Source organism: Mus caroli, chromosome 2, assembly GCF_900094665.2.
Source record: "Mus caroli chromosome 2, CAROLI_EIJ_v1.1, whole genome shotgun sequence".
In the NCBI taxonomy this organism is placed as follows: Eukaryota; Metazoa; Chordata; class Mammalia; order Rodentia; family Muridae; genus Mus; species Mus caroli.
In genome coordinates this window covers 24,748,643-24,768,492 of record NC_034571.1, presented here as the reverse complement: position 1 = coordinate 24,768,492, position 19,850 = coordinate 24,748,643, and the positions used below count along the sequence as shown (strand labels likewise).

At 46.3% G+C, this 19,850-nt stretch overlaps 1 protein-coding gene across 1 annotated transcript in view; it reads right to left on the bottom strand.

The window, feature by feature from the left end:
- The window catches only part of Ddx31 (DEAD-box helicase 31), a 64,675-nt gene that overhangs the window by 9,769 nt on the left and 35,056 nt on the right, over positions 1-19,850 (bottom strand). Inside the window, exons 16-19 of the mRNA XM_021180170.1 lie at positions 18,993-19,132; positions 13,559-13,640; positions 8,055-8,166; positions 2,535-2,697 (exon numbers count right to left, since the gene is read on the bottom strand). Of these exons, the coding sequence (XP_021035829.1) occupies positions 2,535-2,697; positions 8,055-8,166; positions 13,559-13,640; positions 18,993-19,132 (497 nt within the window). The remainder of the gene's footprint in view (positions 1-2,534; positions 2,698-8,054; positions 8,167-13,558; positions 13,641-18,992; positions 19,133-19,850) is intronic.

Here is a 19,850-nt window from a genome sequence, read left to right as displayed (position 1 = left end):
GGGTTCTGATGATGCTGTCACCGATGACCACACTGGAGGTGACAGCAGAAGCCGAGAGAACTGTCTTGGGAAAGTGGTGCTGGGTATATGGAATAATTCACACAAGGTGGGGGGATTTAGAAACTGCACTCACATTTCCACACTATCAGTGACACTGGCTTTGTCATTTTGGAACGGTGAGAAGGAATTATGGCCCTCACAAAGCATGTGCCTGAACTCACCTCACTCATGCATGCCTAGACAGACAACTTGGCCAACAGTCTAACCAACCCTGTGCAGCAGTCAGGCCTCGGCGCCCATGTCTCCAGGAAAGATGGCAATTTTAGAGGGTTATGTTACCACTTTTGCTTCCCGGGAACGGCTGTTTTTGTGACGAATGTTGCTGAGGGGGCCATTCAATATTTTACCAACAGCATCTGTGTAGATGTTTGGGGTGGGGGATGTCTGACAGGTTTGTGTGTAGGTGCCAGGAAAGGTTTTGTGACTCTCACTATATTCCTATGTGTAGAGAGATGTTTACTATTCTTTTTCAGAACTGAAGCTGAGGGTCGGGAGGCTGACAGAGACCTGACTGTTAGGATCTCATTTAGAGATGTTACTTATTTCCTTGTTCTAAGAAGTGGATGCATGAAGGAAAGGGGTCATGCACACGGAAGACAAAACCCTTTGCCACTGCATGGGAGTGCTGTTCTGTCAAGCACTGGGTTTCCCACCTGAAGCCGGCTGGACTTTGCTAGCAGACACCATGGGTTTGAGCACAGCAGGAAGAAGAACTGGGAAGCAGAGCACTGAGAACTTAGTGCTACTACTGCACCGTCCGCACGTGACAGCAGGAACCTGTTCTCTCCTGACAGGCAGATTTCAGGGTAGACGTTCAGCTCAGAACAATAATCATGGCCACAGCAGGACTAACTCTTTGTACCTTGTGGGGTTTAACGGACTTTTCTTTGCAGTCCTCAAAAGGCAGCAACTGGCATTTGCTTGAGTCCTGACGAAGTATGGACAATCTGTCAGGTTCTCCCTGCCACTCACCCTGGCCACAATTATACAGTGCATGTGCAGATTAGCTGCAAAGTCACTTCTCTTCCAGGAGTGACAACATTTTCCCAAATACAAAAAGGTACCTACAGTCTCCTCAGTGCCTGTCTGTGTTAGAAAGCCAAGGGGAGGATGCGTGGTGAGAAACGCCTTCAAAATAAGGGCAGAGCAGAAAAGGGCTGTTCCACAGTGGTGACAGGGTAAGAACAGAGAGTGGCATAGCCACTCAGAGTAATCCTGTGACACACTGCTGTCACTCACTGCCTGGCTCCCTGCTGCGCGAGCCAGACATCAAAGGCTGCCCCATACCATCTTACATGCTCTTTAGCAGCTAATCAGCCCATTCTTTCCTGAATAAAGCCCTGTTCAATCAGCTGCTCATGGGGGTATAGTGGTCTTGATGCCCATCTGCTAGCTAGGGTCAGCTGAGACATGGGGTGGTGATCGTTCTCTCCCCAGTGGCTTCTCGTGGTAATGTCAAAGTTGCCACTTAAGTCATCTGCTTCCCAGGACCCCGTGAGAACGGAGCTGGAAGTGAAGTCTGAGGCCCCTGACTCTAAGACCACTACCCTACACTAGGCAGCCCCTCTTCCCTCTGAAGCTAGGTGCTGACCAGGCTGGAGGCAATGAGTGCTTCCTGGTAAAAGGGAGCAGGATAGATAGACTGGGTGGGAACAACGGCAAGGCATGAGGTTGCCTAACCTCCAAGTCAGGCCAGGAATATGGTAGCATTTGTAACTGACATGCAGAAAAAAGGCACACAACGCAGTAAGTACCCAGAGCATTCAAGGAATCTACACCCAAATCAGGGCAAGGGAAGAAAAGTTTCTACACTCTGCCACTCACTGTGTCCCTCTCACACAGGTCACTCAACAAAGGTGCCCCACTCCAAAGCCCCCTACAGAGCACTCTGGTGGGCGGCTGAGCCTGCTGTTGAAAGAACACTATTCCTTAAGGAGAGAAAGCAAACAATACACACAATGTGCTGCATAATCATGAACTCAGCTCAGCACTGTGGAACTGGACTCAAGGACAAGCCTAGGGCCGACCCCAGGGACCAGGAGAACTGACCTCAAAGGTCAGTGGTGCTTACACTGATATTCCTTTCCCAAAGATTCCTCGGATCAAGCAATCTTACACTTTACATCTGTGCGCTTTTTGGTGACCTCTGCAAAACTCAGCACCAGAGCTAATGATGCAGAACACACAAGAAGCCTCCCAAGTTACTCTAGTGGGACATGACGACAACAAACCCGTCTTTCTGTTCAGTAATCCCCGTTATGGTTGTGTCCAAATGAATTTTTGTGGGATTAGGGATGATTTTTCCTCTTGTTCCAAGTGTTTCTGTACTGAAGACAGGCAGACACTAGTGGTAATTTATCTCACACACACACACACACACACACACACACACACACACACACACACCAGTCTTCCACATGAGCTCACCTGATAATGTAAACAGAACCTTGCACATGGTCTAACACTCATCTCACCTTTTTAAGCTTGCCTTCTTCACAGCAGAGACACTGAGGTTTCTAGGAGCATCTCTTAGTCCAAAACTCTTAGCCACATGCCCAAGATGTAGGGCTCGGACATGGAAGATGGACTTCAGCTCCTTGGGGTAGGTGGCATAGGCTCGGATGAAGGACTGCAGGGCTAGAAGAAAGGGGAGGAGGAGGTCAGGATAGGAGTTCTGAAGTCTCAAGGCTACCCTACCCCATCCCTACATTACCCTACTTTATCTTGCCTGGAAAGAACAGAACCAGGACGACTATAACACAGGCACACTGGTGTGTGCATTTAAAATCTCTAAAAGGGCTGGAGAGGTGCTCAGTGGTTAAGAGGGCTTACTGTTCTTACAGAAGACCTGAATTTGGATCCCTACATTGGACAGCTCATAACAGCTCTGCAGGGATCTGATGCCTCTGTAGGCGACTGCACTCACCTAAGTATACACCTGCACAGATACACAGGCATAAGCATAATGAAAATAAGTTTTAAAAGTCTGAAAAAAAAAAACCAAACAAAAAAATTATAGCCAAAATTATTACTTAAATAAATTCTATAAAATTTCCTTTGCTTCATGAAGACTTGTAACAAACCAACAGAACAGGACTTCTCTTTTGTCACATACAGTTTCAAGGCCTACCACAGAGCCTGACATGTCGCATGTACTTGATACCTGTTTGCTACATACAGTAAAATGAATGAGGAAACTAAGTGATCAACACTTTCTTATGAAAATGAGAAAATTCTTAGATATTTATGTTAGGGGAAAGTCAGTTACTTTTATGTAATTAATGCCCACAGCATGCCAAGGACAAAGGAAATTATAAAAATTAAAATAGTACAGACAGCGGTTGACCTGGTGCCTGCCACCAGCCTGCAAAGCTGCAGTCCCACTTTAAAGCTAGGAGGAATAGATTCCATGTTCTAGACCGCAGTGCAGCTACAGAAGATCTGGGCTTTATTCCTGGGTGCTGGAGCTTGGCTAGGCCTCAGCACCTTCACCTGACATCCTCCTTGAGGACAGACTTTCCTGCATCTGTTTCCTAAGTGAATATCCCACAGCTTCCCCTCTTTCCAGCAGGGAGATATCTGCAATGTGCCCTGCCCATCACTGCTCTTTAACTTTTACATCCAGCTCCTGGACCAGGAGGGATAGGACCAGCCCTGTTCCACTGACAAAAGAGGCACCAAGCACCAGCCTCCCTCAGCCAGGTGGTTGAGCCACTGGACTGGCAAGTTTGCCCACAGCTTAAGTGTAATATCCCAGCAGTACCTGGAGATTGCCGTTTATGAACAGTAATAAAAAGTGTCATTTTAGCAGATCATCTCCTGGAAGGATCCTGGGAATCCATCAAAGCTCTATTTACTGAGCAAAGTGAACTCCTTTTCCCAATCGATGAGAAATAATAAGCACGGCAACTCCTCTGCACCTCTCACTTAAATCTGTGTTCACTTCTCTTCCAATAACCAGGGACCAGCTTTTTCAAAGAGCATCTTTAACACTTCAAATCGCCTGCTCTGTCTAGAGGGTTCCAGCACTGGCCCCACCCACAGCTACTCACATTCTCAGAAAGGAACTAACTGGAACTGCAGTGACCACCAAGACCTGACTTCTCTTTCTTCCCCCAGTTCCAACACTGCTCTAAAACATTTCACTGAGCCAAGCCAAGAGTCTGTGCCACCCCAAAGGCAGCCTTTTTGTCACTTTCTGTCACTTTCCCACATAAGCACCTGAGTCCCAGGTCTCTGCTTGGCTCACAACCATCCTGTCCCCCACAAAACACACTTCCATGAAGCAAGCAAGTAGATAGATATCTGTCCCAAGAGATGTAAGGGCCCAGCTAAAAGCCTTACAGGGATACCAGTTGCTGAGCAGTGGCAGGAAATGTTTCCGCCCTAGAAGTCAGCTCAGGCAGCATTTCACACTGCGTATTTTAACTAAACCTTCGTGTCCTCTAGGCTCTAGTGTCACTGGGGACAGCAACAGCTGCCTGTCCTTGCACACTTGTATGTTTGGCTAACTCTGAGGCAGCAGGGGCAGGAAGTGGTTCGTGTTGGCAGTGTCTAGAATGTACAGAAGGAATATGGCTGTGGGGCCGGCACAGTAGAAAGGGAAAACAGGAAGATGTTTATTCAGGGTGACGGATGGAGCTACAGGCAATGAAAGTTGAGCATTTCAGTTGCTGCCTCTTATTTCCAGAGAGCTATTTAAGGTGCATGAATTAGAGGGAATCTGTCTAAAATAATCCACCTGGACAGCCTATCCTTTTTTTATTCATGGGCCTCTGGATCAGGAATGGAGGTGTCATACAGATGCCTCCTAGGATAAGGCAGAGGAATAATACTACAGCCAAGACACTCCTCCTGCCCCATACCACAAGCCCAGTCTGGTTCATGGCAAAGGCACACATACCTATGCCAACAGCCACATTACCCAAAGGATGTGAGAAAAGAAATGCCTTCTTACAGTTCTCTTAACGACAAAGCTCTTGGCAAGGTGCCTGGCCAATGCCGTCCCACTGAGGCAAAGAGGTAAATATATTACGATTAACAAGTGTCCTTTGCAAGCGCAAGTGTAAGGGCCACAGACGATCCCTACTCTGCAGGGAGGCCAGAAGATGATCATGACAGACCATCAGAACAGGGGCACACATAGGCAGAGGACTCTGATCTGCAAGACTTCCCTGCAGAGTCTCGAATGAAAACACAACACCACTATTTCTACAGCCTGAGTCCTAGCAGGAGACACACAGAGAGGAGGAAAAGGAGGAACTAACTGTTCTAGGGACTGGCAACAACCAAACTGACTATTAACAATGATGGGGTCAAAAAAAGCAAAAGGACTCCACTGCAGACTTGGCCCAGGTTCTATCTTGTTTTCTGCAGTAAAGGCAAGGGCAGCTGCATTGTTAATAATTCATGAGGTAGGTTCTATAATGCCACAAAAGGGAATCAAGTTGGTTGAAGGATTTGCATCTATAAACTTAAATGCAGAAGGTGTCATCTTATGGATACACGGCTTTTCCTATAGCTTAAGTTCAGCTCCTTCAGAGCAGAAGTGGATACATTCCCCAAACCTCCCAAAGTCACAATCCTAAGTGACAGGAGAGATTAGTGAGGGGCTTTGTGTCCCAAGGTAGGTGACTACGATCTAATGGGTGAGAGCAGCTGGTTCCAGCACCTATCAACCTGGAGTGAAAAACGAGTCAGCAAACAAGAGAAATGATCCACATACTTCCTTGTTGTACTAAGTACCACAACCATGGGAAACAGCTCTGCGCCTACAGCTTCAACAGAAGACCAGGACCTCTGATGACAGACAATACTCCCAATCATAGTCTCTGGCAACTGCTTGTTAATTTTCAAGGAACTATCCAGGCACTTACACAGAGCAATCTCAAGGTATGGGACACCGCTGATCCACCCAAAGTGGATGGTGTGTAGGCAAGCATCTTTTTTTTTTCCACTGCAAGGTTATCAACCTGAATTTAGCTGAGTCAGCCATCTTCTTCCAAAGGTCAAAATCACAATTAGCGTGTCTGGCTTCCCCTCAGGGAGGTTCCTGGGAACTACTTGGAATTCTCCACTTTTGGGAAATGCTGAAGACAGAGCATTATTAGAGAGAAGACCAGAAGAACACCAGTTACATATCTGGCTGGCAGTGAAAGACTCCCATTGCATGCAATTGTGTCTGAAGTGTTCTGACAATCAAGTCCGTGCAAAGGCAGAATGGTGGCTACCTGAAAACATGTTTGTCTTTTTATTGTTAGTGCTGGGCCTGGAGCTCCGGGACCTTGTGCTCTCTGGGCAAGTGCTGACCACTGAGTTCCACCTTCAGTCCTGATGCTGTTTTTCTCACTTATTGCTTTCTGGCTATTCACTGTAGCCCAATTTCTAGCTTTCAATCTAACCAAAGATCAACTCTCACACTGTAGCTAGGTGATCATTTAAAACCCATGGCTCATTGAGCCACATCTCAGTTCAAGGCCTCCCAGTGGCTCCCAGTCCCCTCAGGGAAACCTCAGAGCAGCCTCCAAGCTCTACAGGGCTCTGTCTCAGCTAATCCAGTCTCATGTGTAAGCCATTTCCTTCTTTCAGAAGATTAAATGCTCAGCCCATTTTGCTTTGCTGAAGCATCACCTTATAGCTTCCTTTAACCTTAACAAACACATTCCAGCCACTACCCCTGACTCCCTGACCTGGTCTCCATTTCTGCAGGTTGTACCCCTATCTAAGGCACTCACTATGTTCATTATCTCACGGCTGCTCCTGTGCCCTTTAATCCATTAATGTCCCAAGCAGAGGATGCCTTCCACTGCCTCCTCACTGGAACAGTGCCACACTCTAATACTGCCGAGTAAATTACTTTTTAAAAGGTACTTCTAGCTGGGAGTGGTGGTCCATGTTTGTAGTCCCAACACTTGAGACACTGTGGCAAGAGAGTCTCAAGTTTAAGACCTGCTTGAGCTATATATGTAACATGACCCTGTCTCAAAACTAAATGAATTTAAAAGAATGATAGCAAGGCCCAGTAACACCTTCAATCCTAGTACTCAACAGGCAGACAGATCACTTTTGAGGCCAGCCTGGTTTACAGAATACATTCCGGTCTTTAAAAAAAAAACAAAAAACTTCCCTTTCCCTAATTCTCAAGGAACTCACAGAAAGAACTGTGTACCCAACTTGGGTCTTTTTTGGGGGAAGGCTTTTTCTGTGTAGCAATGACTGACTGTCCTTGGAACTCACTCTGTAGGACAGGCTGGCCTCAAACTGCCTCCCCCAACTGCCTATCTCTGCCGCCCCGAAACTGCTATGACTAAAGACAAGTGCCACAATGACCACCACCAGGCTCCAACTTAGGTTTTATTAGCATTAGTTCGTCACCAGCCAGAACATCTCAGTAGGAAAAAGAGTTGGCTATTTATGACCACTGTTCAAGTGGAACTATTAACTCCACCTTTAGCACTGGGATCCCAGAGATACCGTAATTCTACAAAGCGTCTGAAATCTGTATTGGTATCACTTGTATGAACTGTCCAGGTTCAAGGTCTAAGCCCGTCCTCATCTCACCAGTCTGTTTCCTTTGCCAATCCAGGCAAGAACTGCTTAGGTCTGAGGCTTCTGGCCCTTACATTTATCTCCAACTTTACTCATCCAACTACTTCTGCCAGCGCGTTACCTCTGCTGTCTGCTGCTGTTCACAGACAGAGGGAAACAGATCCTCAAGATCCAAGTTGTTGGGTCAAAGCTTTAGCCCTAATATAAGCCAGCTAAAGCCTCGTTTGTGTAAAGGATGGAGATGGATGAAATTAACATTTAATATCACTTTAAAGCCTTCTGAGCCTGCTTCCAAACCCTGCACAATTACTGCAGAATGAAGGCTTTGATTGGTACACAGAGGTTCCTGGATGTCCTCTCAACTGTGGAAGGTTTGGTGAGGGGTGAAGTCAGGACCAGGGCATGGGGGGCCATCCCACCCCCAATCTTCTGAGAGTCCCACTGACCTTTCTTAGCCCAGGAGACCATCCTCTGACTGGAGTGCACATAATCTTCAAACACTGTCTGCAATACTGTGGCTCGTTCTCGGATTTCCTGGGGGCCACTGGCACGGGATTTCTGGGCGGGTGATGGAAGGATTAAAGGAGAGACAAGAGTTGAAGTCAGGAATAATGAAGCAGTTTATAATAGATTTAATAACAGTAAAATCACACGGCAACCACCCAGGGGCCAACAAGGGTAATCCTTTCAATATTACTAGGGAAAGAAGGGAGCTATAAAGATGTTAAAGTCAAGCAAAGATGAGAACTGCGTAAAAAGGGGGCAGACCAGGTCTGTTTGTTTGTTTGCCTACTTTCCTTCATGACCTCTTACTGCTCAAAGTAAAAGACCTTTGGTGGCACTCTGGAGTTTTCCAAGTCTGATTCTGGCATTTTAAACGATGAACCACGGGCTGTTTTTAAAGAACTCTTCTCTCCTAAGACTTTTCTCCTTTTCCACCTCAGTGGAAAAAGCATTTTTTTTCCCCTAAGACCATTTCAGGGATCTGCCTAAAATTCAGTCTTACAAAGCTACATATCAGCGGGGCGAGGTGGCACACGCCTTTAAACCTAGCGCTTGGGAGGCAGAGGCAGGTGGATTTCTGAGTTTCAGGCCAGCCTGGTCTACAGTGAGTTCCAGGACAGCCAGGGCTACACAGAGAAACCCTGTCTTGAAAAACCAAAACCAAACCAAAACAAAACACAAAAAACAAAAACAAAAAACCAAACACCAAAGCTATATATCCCTGATTTTTGAGCTTGCTTCCTCCCTTCCCAGAGGTTGGTTGTGAGTGGTTAAGATTTGCTCCAAAAACCTTTAATGACCAAGCTGAGTTCTGAGGACCTATTAAGAAGGTAGCTTTTCAGTAAGCCACATTCAAAGGCTGCCTGAGTCTCTGCAGCCAGAAGCATTGCTGTAGCCTCTGAACACTATTAATAATATATAGGACCATTTTCATCTTTTAAAAGTTCCAGAGGAGAAAACTGTCTTTTAACAACTTCTTCTAGAAAGTACTGATTTTTAATTTCCTCTATCTCACAACAAACACAGGTGCTCTTTCTGACCAGGAGGCTCTGCAGCCTAAGGAGGGGGGCCACTACTCATGTGAAGGGGTTACTGAGCCCCAGACTCAACTCTCATGTGTGGAACCTATGCCCTCAGAGGACAGGTGTCAGACCTGTGTCTGACTGCTTTACTTTGAAGGCCAGAAGAGGAGGAACAAAAAGGAGAGGAGAGCAAGTCTCTGTTTTGGGTAGATACTCCTCTCTGCATTAATAGAGACTTAACAACCTGAAGATGTTTTTGGTGTAGTCACATCGTCCTGCTGCCTATTTGGCTGATGACAGTCTGGCTGATTTCACAGTACACGGTCCCCCTAAGGGTTTTATCCACTACAATGTCAGGAAAAGCGCCACTGAGGAGCTGTGTTACCAAAGTGGACATTTGCTATTGTCATTAGCAAGGATTTTTTTCACCCCTTAACTGATGTGAAATGCAAACTTCTCCACTGCCCTCCTTTCGTTAAGCCACCTCAGCAGCACAACTGTCACCTTGCCTGTATTTTTTTTTTAATATGAATGTGAAATTAGTGAGGATGCCCTTTCCCCTGGCGGACAGAATCCTCTGTTATTAAAAAGTAAAGCACTTTAATAATGAAAACTTTTTCCTCTTTTTCCTGTGTTTTAACTGTTTAAAATTAATGAGAAGGGCAGAATGGTTGTCAAAGCGATATTGAAAGCCGGGCAGCCAGGACCGAATAAGCACAAAAATCCCTCTAGAGTGTTAAATAAACAGAGCTGCAGCCCTCTCTGGATCCCTCTGTTGGTTATTGTATACATTCTGTAACAGCTCTCAGAATAGATCTGAGAGCCAGGGAGGCAGAGAGGTTTCAGAATTCCAATAAAGGCCTCAAATTAAAGACAGCCTGGTGCGAATTCCAGGAGAAAATTAAAGAGACCTCAAGCTTAAGTGACAGGTGACTTGCTTCTGTGTCACAACTGTCAGGGGATTTAGTGATAATATGGCAATATATTACAAAGGGCTTTTCTTATTCCCCCCTTTAGGTTTCAAAATGAGGCATCTTTTCTTCCCAACCAAAAAAAAAATTACATATATATAATGTGAGTGTATATACAAGTGAAATGTGTAGAAAATGATAAAATCAGGCTCACACAGTTAAAATGATGAGGTCAGTTTTAGAGAAACGTAAGAAAAAGTTAATGACAGAAAACAATGCATTTAGGAAAAAGCATCTCCTACCACCACTTCCAGAAACACTGCTAAGACTGCCCCTCCTGAGACTGAATGAGGTAATTTTTGGTTGTGGGGAGGACAGTCTAAATTTAAACTGAAGACAGAACGGGGCAGAGTTCGGCAGTGCCACCTCAGCCTTAGACAGGTAAACGCTCCTGTAATGAGAGTGGGTCAGAGCCCCCAGGCTTGTGAGCAGGCAGCACTGCCTCTCCCACCCTCACAGACACAGGCTGGCTACTGGCTAATGAAGCCAACCTACAGCTAGCAGACCACAGGCAGTTGAGAAAAACATGCCTCCAGCCCCTATTGGCTCTTGGTGTGCCTTTGTCCACAACACCCCACTGATCCTCCAGACAAAAGATCATGGGAAATGATGAGGTAGGGGCTCTGATCGGATTTTAACACTTCCCAATGCCAGCGACAGTTTGGAGAATTTTATAAGCAGAGCTCACAGGACAAAAAAAACTTGTAGAAAACCATGCTGGGAGGGTGCACACTGTGCGGGAACTTCACAACGCCAGAGACTGAGATACCGCAGTGAGATCCAGGCTGGACCCCTCCACCTAGGACAAGGTTTAGATGGTGGCAGTGGCACACAGGGGTGTGTGCAGTCGAGGTATTGTGCTGAACAGCCACCTTCCAAGCTATTTAACTAAATGGAAGGGTTTTATTTTAATCACTTTCCTGCCTAGCTAAGCTTCACCCCGTGGTCCCCAGAACCTTCTGAGTGCCTCCCAGTCAAGCTGAAAGATCAAATTTATTCTCTTTGTAGGGAGGTGAACACTCACACCAGACGCAGCTGTATATATATTTCATACACCTAAATATGAAATATACATTTTACAGATGCTTCACTAGCTCTCTCTCTGTTCACAGAAGCCCAAAACTGTGTGTGCCAAAGGGACATTTACCATGGGCTGCAGAGGAGCTGGTGAGGTAGAGGGGACGGTAACGAGGTACAGTGTTTGTACGCTGGCCACTTGTGCATCTGCTGCAGAGCTGTCTGCACTGCAGGCAGTGGGTAGCCAGGACAGGGACACTGTTCATGAGGAACAGAATGGAAGCTGGATCCCTTACTCCCTGTACCCTCTAGGCCAGATAGCTCTGTGATTAACAACATAGCAACTGAGATCAGGCAGTCCTTCCTTTGAGTTAAAATGAGGCTTGGTTCTACAAACTAGGTCTCAATCAACAGGAAGCCTAGTGTGGTGAATTTAGTTTTCTCAGGTAATCACATCTAGCAATATCAGTGAAAACCCAATCTTACTTAGTATTTCTCCCTTAAATAAACAGCAGCAAATTACAAAATTATAAAAGCATTCAATATATTCCTGCCAAAAGGTGGGAGCCTGGGGTGAGGCGATGATATGGTCTCTGCTCTGGATAACGCTCACTGTTTGAAAGCATGCCAGGCTCTTTCTGCCTCATTTCATTCAACCCCCAGGCAACCCTCAAATATGGGCACTCTCATAATCTTTGTGCAGAAAGGAAGACTGAGTTCCTGCCCAAGGCCACAGAGGTACCAGCTGTAAGGCAAGGACTCAAGTCCTGGCTCACTCGACTCTTGGACTCTTGCGCAGCCCTTTACAATGGCTCTCAGGGCTCAGGACGTCTTTGAGGCTGGCCCCCAGCCAGGAAGAGGCTTAAGGAGAAGGCCACAGAAGGGCAGATGTTAAGAATGACATGGCCAGTTGCTGAAAGGACAGAGGGAAATGCAGCTGCTCTATTCCTTCCCTGGGGACACGGGTGCTGTTCAGACTTACACAACAATCACAGCCCTGGAGAAAAGTCTGTATTCAGGGATAAAGACTACTCAAACCAAAGCTGGTCTCAGAAACAATCTACAGAAGGCTAAGTTTGATCCAACCTTTAGAATTTCATCTTGTCATTTTCCAGCTGGTTCTCATTTCTGGACGGCAGGCGGATGCTCATGATCCATTTATTTCTTAGAATACAGCACTGGTGGCACAGTGTGCAACTACAGTGCTAGCCTTCTGTACCCTGCAGTAGTATACTGGGTGTTTTAGGGTTGTTTCTTACACTACCTCATTTTCTCCTTTGAGTGACTACTGTACATCTCAATTTTACACATGAAGAAGCCTAGGCTTGCAAAGGCCGAGAGTTTCCCAGAGGCACCCAGCTGAGGAGTGTGAGCCAGGGATCACTCCTCTGTAGCTCCCAAGCTCCCTGCTGACACTGTGGAGCTGGACTGGAACCACGGTGAAGTAGCCAGAGCAACATTAGAACATAAACACTCTAAACACAACAGTTACAGAATAACTGAAGTGTGCAAAGACAGTCTCTTAGAAAGGGACTGAGAGGCTCATTCTAGTGTGGCAAGATGTTTCACACAGAAAGTCACTCAATACAGCTTGCTGATGCAAACTCCCTCAGGTGTGCTCTGGAAGAGAGCTGAAGCCAGGGCCAGATAAATCTAGCCCCTGCCTCAAACGCAGTATCGATTCAAATGAAGGCACCCGAGATATGATGGAAATATCACAGCCTGATCTAAGTGGGTCTGATTTTCCCACTCTATCATCAGGCCTAAGAAAATAAATGTAAAATATACACATAATTAGTCAAGTCATATAGAGCAACACACATGTGCACATAGCACACTAAGCAATGGACTAGAGGGGCGGGGCCGAGCTAGAGGCAGCAGGAGGGGCTGCTGCTCAGGCCTGCGGGCACAGCTCGGCATCTCCATATGGAGCTGCATGGATAGTAAACATTTTTCTTCTTAATGATCTCAACTTTACTCTTCCTCTGTAGACAGTGCAGTCACATTAAAAATGGGGAACCTAAGTATGTCTGAGAGACAGACAGCGATATTTATTTCTTCCCCCGTGCTATACGGATGAACAGGTCTAGCCAGTGGTCCTCACTGATGATCTGGAGAGGGGCCACCACCTGGGTGAACTTACACTGCTGGCTCCAGACTCAATGCCCTAGACCTCCTTTCTGCAGAGCCTGCTGCTGCCTGGCAGGCCTCCAGAATGGACTGGTGCCCATTAACGGGTTGAGACTAGCAAACATCCAGAGGGAAGAGAAGGGAAAACAAAACAAAACAAAACAAAACAAAACAAAACAAAACAAAACAAAACACCACAATCAAGGTCTGACTTCATCTGATGTTCATGGTCCTTGGAAGGTACATTCTGTTTGGCAGAAGACACAGTGCATACATAAAATCTCCATCAAGATATGAAGCACTCACCTGGGCTCCCCTTTGTTTCCTTTTAAAACAATCATCCTTTGCCAGGACAGCCAAAATATCTTCCATCTTAATCTCACCAACACTGTAAGGGGAAGAGCACAAGAAAGTCAGCCTTTTCCTTTCCCAGAGATAGCCCAGATTCTGATGTATAAAACCAGCCAGTTCTGAAACCTGAGGACATGCAACATCTGAGGAAGGGGACAGCAGGCTAGAGAGTATCTCAGCTGGTACAGGAACTTGCTACCAAGCCTACAGCCTGACTTCAACCACTAAGACCTAGAAGGAGAGAAGTGAATCTCACAGTTGCCCTCTGACCTTTACACTTTTACCTCCCCAACACAAAAAACTGTCAAGAAGAAGAGGATCTCCTCCTCCTCCTCCTCCTTTTTGTTGTTTGTTTGTTTGTTTGTTTGTATAGCCCTGGCTGTCTTGGAATTCACTCTGTAGACCAGGCTGGCCTCAAAACTCATAACAATCTGCCTGCCTCTGCCTCCTGAGTACTGGCATTAAAGACAGGTAATTAAAGATAAAGGCATTAGGGAAAAGGAGAGGTGGGCAACAGGCCAAGTCAGCCAGTGTCCCTGCTGCTGGGCCTAAAGCAGGTTACCTCACATGGGGGGGCCTTCCTTGTATCAGCCCATCCATCTTGCCTTCATTTTCCTTTCTTCATCCCCCTTTTTGAGGCAAGATCTCATGTACCCTAAGTTGCTGGTCTCTCATCATGGAACCAAGGCTGTTCTAGATCCCCCTGCCTCCATCCAGTGCTGGGGTTACAAGCAAATATCACCATATTAGGCTTCTACCATCCCCCCTTCCTTTCTTTGTATGTGTTTGTGTGTGTACATAGGTAAACACATAATGTGACTTATGTATGGTAATCAGAGAGTAACTTCAGGAGTGAGTTCTACCATGTGGGTCCTGGGTATGGAGTCAGGTCAGCTGCCTTGCCAGCCCTCTGCCATTGCTTCATCCTAAAGTGTAGTTACCAACACAGTAGGCTTATTTCTTGACATAATTACTTGAACAGGCAAGAATATAATTTCACATAGGCTGCTGTGCAAGATCCTTAACTACTGGACAAGAACCGCAATGACAGCGGCAAGTGTCCTGGCTCTAGAGAATCTTTTCAGACCATTCAGGAATGAAGACCAAATGATCCTCTAAGACCTGCAGCCACAAGCAAACTGCTGAAGACAGAAATCAAAACAAGGGAGCATTACTGGCCTCTGGGAAGAGCATGGCAGGCTCCAATGCACTAGGTAACTACAAGGTCATGGCTCTAGAACTGGGGAGCAACACAGAAGCACAACTAGAGACAGGAAATGTGAAAGGCTAAGTTCATGTTCCAGAGGAAAGGGAAGGAGCTGCTCCAGGGGAGAGAAACAGATCATGAAAAGACAAATGATTTTGTAGTATATTTTCTATCTGTTTTTTGAAAATGTTAATAGCAAATTAAACCACAAATGGAAACCTCTTTTGGGTGAAGATAATTCTCTCTCCCCAGTGGTTACTGTGACAAGGCTGTGAATGAAACTGCCACATCTGACAGCTACTCACCTGAGACCTGTCAACTCTCCTGAGCCAACCCTACCCCACCCTGCCCCGAGCACCCACAGACACATGAAGGAGAGATGTCAGTAAAGCAGGGAGAGGTAGCTTCAGGAGTGGAGGGCTGGGAAGACAGAAAGACAGAAGGAAAGGGCAGGACATTCCTTCCCCCAGAAGCAGTTTCTCCCAACCCGTGAAAGACAGAGACATATATATGGTGGCTGACTCTGAGGACGGGACAGACGCACTTGTCCCATGTGACTCCTTTGTGTCATCTTTGGGGCAGGCAGAGACAGACACTAATGGAAAATTGTGATGTGGGGCTTGGGGCTCACAGCTACAATTACAGTATGTAGGGGCTTAAAGCAAGAGGACTGGTACAAGCCCGAGGCTAGCTTAGGCCATGCGGTGAGTTTAAGGCCAGCCTGGGCTACAGAATAAGACCCTATCTCAAAAAAAATTAAACAAAACAACAAAACACAATTTTGGGGGTGAAATTTTAAAAGAGGGGGAAAATGTGATAAAGAGCTAGGAATAGAAACAGTGATTAAACAACCACCAAACCAATTTAGCCCCAGGAAAGAAAGATGCCTTAGTCAGTACAAGAAGGCATCAGCAAACAGGAATGGCAAAGACCTGTAGTCACCAAGTTTAAAGGTCTTCTTCCTAGGCTGAGGCAGTGCTTCCGAGAAACAAAGCAGATCTATTATGATTAGTTCAGTCCCATGGACAGAGCTGAACAGGACAAGAGTACATGCATCCAGCATGCCCTGAGGAAGCATCTACATTTTAGCAAACCAGTAATGACTTTCTTAGCAACACTGAAGCAGGAAGGAACGAGCTCCATAAACAAGCAGGAAGGACAGAGAAACAAAGCTGAGCACTGAGATGGAGGTGGCAACGGCCTGGGCTCCTGTCTCCTGCCTAGTATGCTAGAGTGGATTATGAGGAGAGCTCTGCATCTTCCATACAAGAGCATATACCCCTCCTCCACTGCCTTGTTCTTTTAATGATTAACGTTCCCTTTAATTTTCAAAAATTTCCTGGACTATTTCTGTCTATTGCATATAATGTAGTGACTTTAAAAAGTTTTAAAGATTATTAATTATTTACTTACTTATTATTCTTTTGTGTGTGTTCTTCATAATTTTTTCTTTTTTTTATTAGATATTTTATTTACATTTCAAATGTTATCCCCTTTCCTAGTTTCCCCTCTGAAGATCACCTATCACCTCTCCCCTCCCCCTGCTCCTCAACCCACCCACTCCCATTTCTGATCCTGGCATTCCCCTATACTGGGGCATAGAACCTTCACAGGATCAAGGGCCTCTCTTCCCATTGATGACCAACTAGGCCATCCTCTGCTACATATATAGCTAGAGCCACAAGTTCCAACATGGGTTTTCTTTGATTGGTGGTATAGTTCCAAGGAACTCTGGGAGTACTGGTTAGTTCATATTGATGTTCCTTCTATGGGGCTTCAGTCCCCTTCAACTCCCTGGGTATTTCTCTGGCTCCTTCATTGGGGACCTTGTGCTCCGACCAATGGATGACTGTGAGCATCCACTTCTGTATTTGCCAGGCACTGGCAGAACCTAGCAGGAGACAGCTATATCAGGCTCCTGTAGGCAGGCTCTTGTTGGCATCTGTCTAGTGTCTGGGTTTGGTGGTTGTTTATGCAATGGATCCCCAAGTGGGGCAGTCTCTGGATGGTCCTTCCTTCAGGCTCTGCTCCGAACTTTGTCTCTGTAACTCCTTCTATGGGTGTTTTGTTCCCCATTCTATATGAAGGAACGAAGTATAAATGATCCCTAAAGTACAGTCTTTATTATTACTTTTTAAGACAGTGTATGTAGACATGTAGACCAGGCTGCCCTTGAACTAAATAGCTGATGACCTTGAACTTCTGATCCTCCCAAGTGCTATGATTACAGGCCTGTAGCACTCCTCTCAGTTTTTACAGCACTTGGACTGGAATCAAGGGATTTGTGTGTATTAGCAAGCACTCTACCAACTAAGCTCTAACTCCATTCAGCTCCAGCTCTTGCAATGGAGTGTTCTCATCAGTTTATTTTAGTTTGTATTTAAGTCAAAGCAGCAGCCTGGACATAGGTATCAACAGAATGCTCCTGCAGACTGTGACAGAGGGAACAGGTCTCTAGAGCACCCTGAGCAGGCAATGGAAGGGGTGGGTGAATAGACCCTGCAGGGCTAGACTAGGAGTTAAAGGAGCAAGGGAAGATGGGTTGCTATGGAGCATGCTGATATCCTTTCCCATGACTACACTGCTCTGGCCCCAGCATAGAATGCTGAAGATACTTTCTACATGTGCATAGATTGTAGACAGGGGAGCATTACAGTGCTACGTTGCTCCCTCTGCTGAGAATCAGCAGGGAAAACTGAGAACCAGCTCCAGCAACAGGTTTCCAACTCAATTTGCCAGGACTCCTCGAGAACACCAGCCTAGGAAAAGGGCAGCCCAGACACCGACTGCCACAAGGAGCACCATGAGCCCCAGACTGGAGGGCCCTGAATCCAGCTGGACAGATCACCAGAGCCAAGAGATAACGACCTGACCAATATGGGGCCTCATGAGAGAGCAAACAAGTGCACCATGGAACAAAACCACTCTTTTCCTTGACAGACTGTTAAGATGAGGAACAAGGCAAAGAAAAAGAAAACCCAAGCCTTATTTTACCTTAATTTAGGCCCATTTGAATGACAACCAGGAATGAGTGTCCACCTCTCCATCAGAGGTAGCCAGTGAACTCTGTCTCAGCCCACAAATGCCCACACCAACAATTCTGAGAGTTGTTGGAAATGTCACTAGAAGAGAGCACTGCCTGCTGGGAAATGGTAAGAGTTGGTGGGATAGCCACACACAGCTTGGCAAGTCTGCAGTCAGCCGTGCTGCCATCTCACACCAGGTCTCCAGCACTATTTACAACTTTGTAAAGGAGGAGAGAATGTCCTTGGAGTTTCATGTTTTACATAAAATGTATGGCTGGTCAAAGAGGAAAAGACAGGGAATCCCTGTACTCAGCAGCTCCACAGAGACATGAGACACACGCACACCACACAGCATCAGTGTTCAATAACATATGAGCAGCCAACAAGACTTCTGGGCTTGGCAGGCATCATGTCCCAGCACCTTGGGCAGACACATGGCTCTTCCAGGGCTTCCAAACAGACTTGTATCCACCATCCTGCCATGTCTGAGTAGAAGAAATTCTTAAAAGTAGACCTGTGTCAGACACTGCATGCCTTTACAAGCTCACTGCCAAAGCCTGTGATTTCAGGAATCAGAGAATTTATGGAAGGCAGGACAAGTCCTTGTAAGTGGCCCAGGCCAACAACCATTTCCATGTGAGCTTCCCACAGAGGCACGAGGCCAGGTATCTGACAATCCTACACACACACAAGATGGAAACCTGGCGATCCTGGCTGCAGCTATGCAAACAATGCCTTGTTCTGACTACTTTGAGGATCCCGTTTCTTCCTGAAAGAAAAAGACTGTGTGCTAAGCAAAAATATTCTTACTTCTATAAAGACAAATCAGCACTGAAGCTGTTAAGATGCTAACTACAAGGATGAAAATTGAGAATGAAGAGGCTTCTGAGAAGCTGGCGTTAAGGGCATGCCTCCTACTGAGAAGCTGAAAAGCCGGGGGCACAGACGCCCTGGAAGTTACTGGCACTGCAATGAGAACTGCCAGGTGTGAACGGTACTGAGGGTTTCAGTTTTTGCCATTGGCTATTCTGGAACTCATTTAGGGATCACAAGGGTTAATGGTTCTTCAGCAGCTTACAAGGCCCATCCACTCAAAAAGCGACAGAATGTTAATTATGTGAAATCTGCTGAAACCCCTTTCAGGTTTCTGACTCACTTGATTTTGTGAGAAGCCAACGAGTTGACATATTCTGCCTCCGAAGGAGCCAAAATGAGCAGGCTGCTCCCATGACAGCCAATCCGGGCAGTTCTTCCGACGCGGTGAATGTACTCTGCAGGTGAAGACGGAGCACTGTACTGAAAAGGACAATGCAGATGAAGGTGTTCAGAGATAAAGGGAAGAGCGACACCCCTCACCTGGGTACCGGGCTACGGCTACGCTAACACAATTGGAATCCGTCATTAATCAACCTGAAGCTGTTGGCTTCACTGGAACAAGGCTCTTCCTTTTCCAGATTGCATCTTTTCACTAATGTGACTGTGCAAGGTGAAATGTAAGCAGGTGGGTAAATTTCTCCAGGATGACCACATGACCTTGGCCTACTTCTTTGGTAGACACAGCAGCTGGGAGGCAGTAACAGTGGACAAGAGGTACAAGAATGAAGGATACCAACCAGTGTGCTGGCAGAGTCCACCTCTGCTGTTGGCTCCAGGGGCAGGCCAACCACCTCACTGGTGGGGACGTAGACCAGACTGTTAAGAGCAGACAGTGCAGATTTCTGCTATGGGGAGTGTGTTCCTGACTCAGGGAAAGGGCAAGTTCCCACTCAGAACAGGCAGGCATCTTGTCATCTTGGGCAGTAACCCTGCCACCATTAAAGTTAAGTGACCTTTCCTTTCCTTTCCTTTCCTTTCCTTTCCTTTCCTTTCCTTTCCTTTCCTTTCCTTTCCTTTCCTTTCCTTTCCTTTCCTTTCCTTTCCTTTCCTTTCCTTTCCTTTCCTTTCCTTCTTTTGTTCTTTCTTTGCTGCTACACAAATCAAAGACTAGCAGTCCAAGGTGAAGATATTATATGAA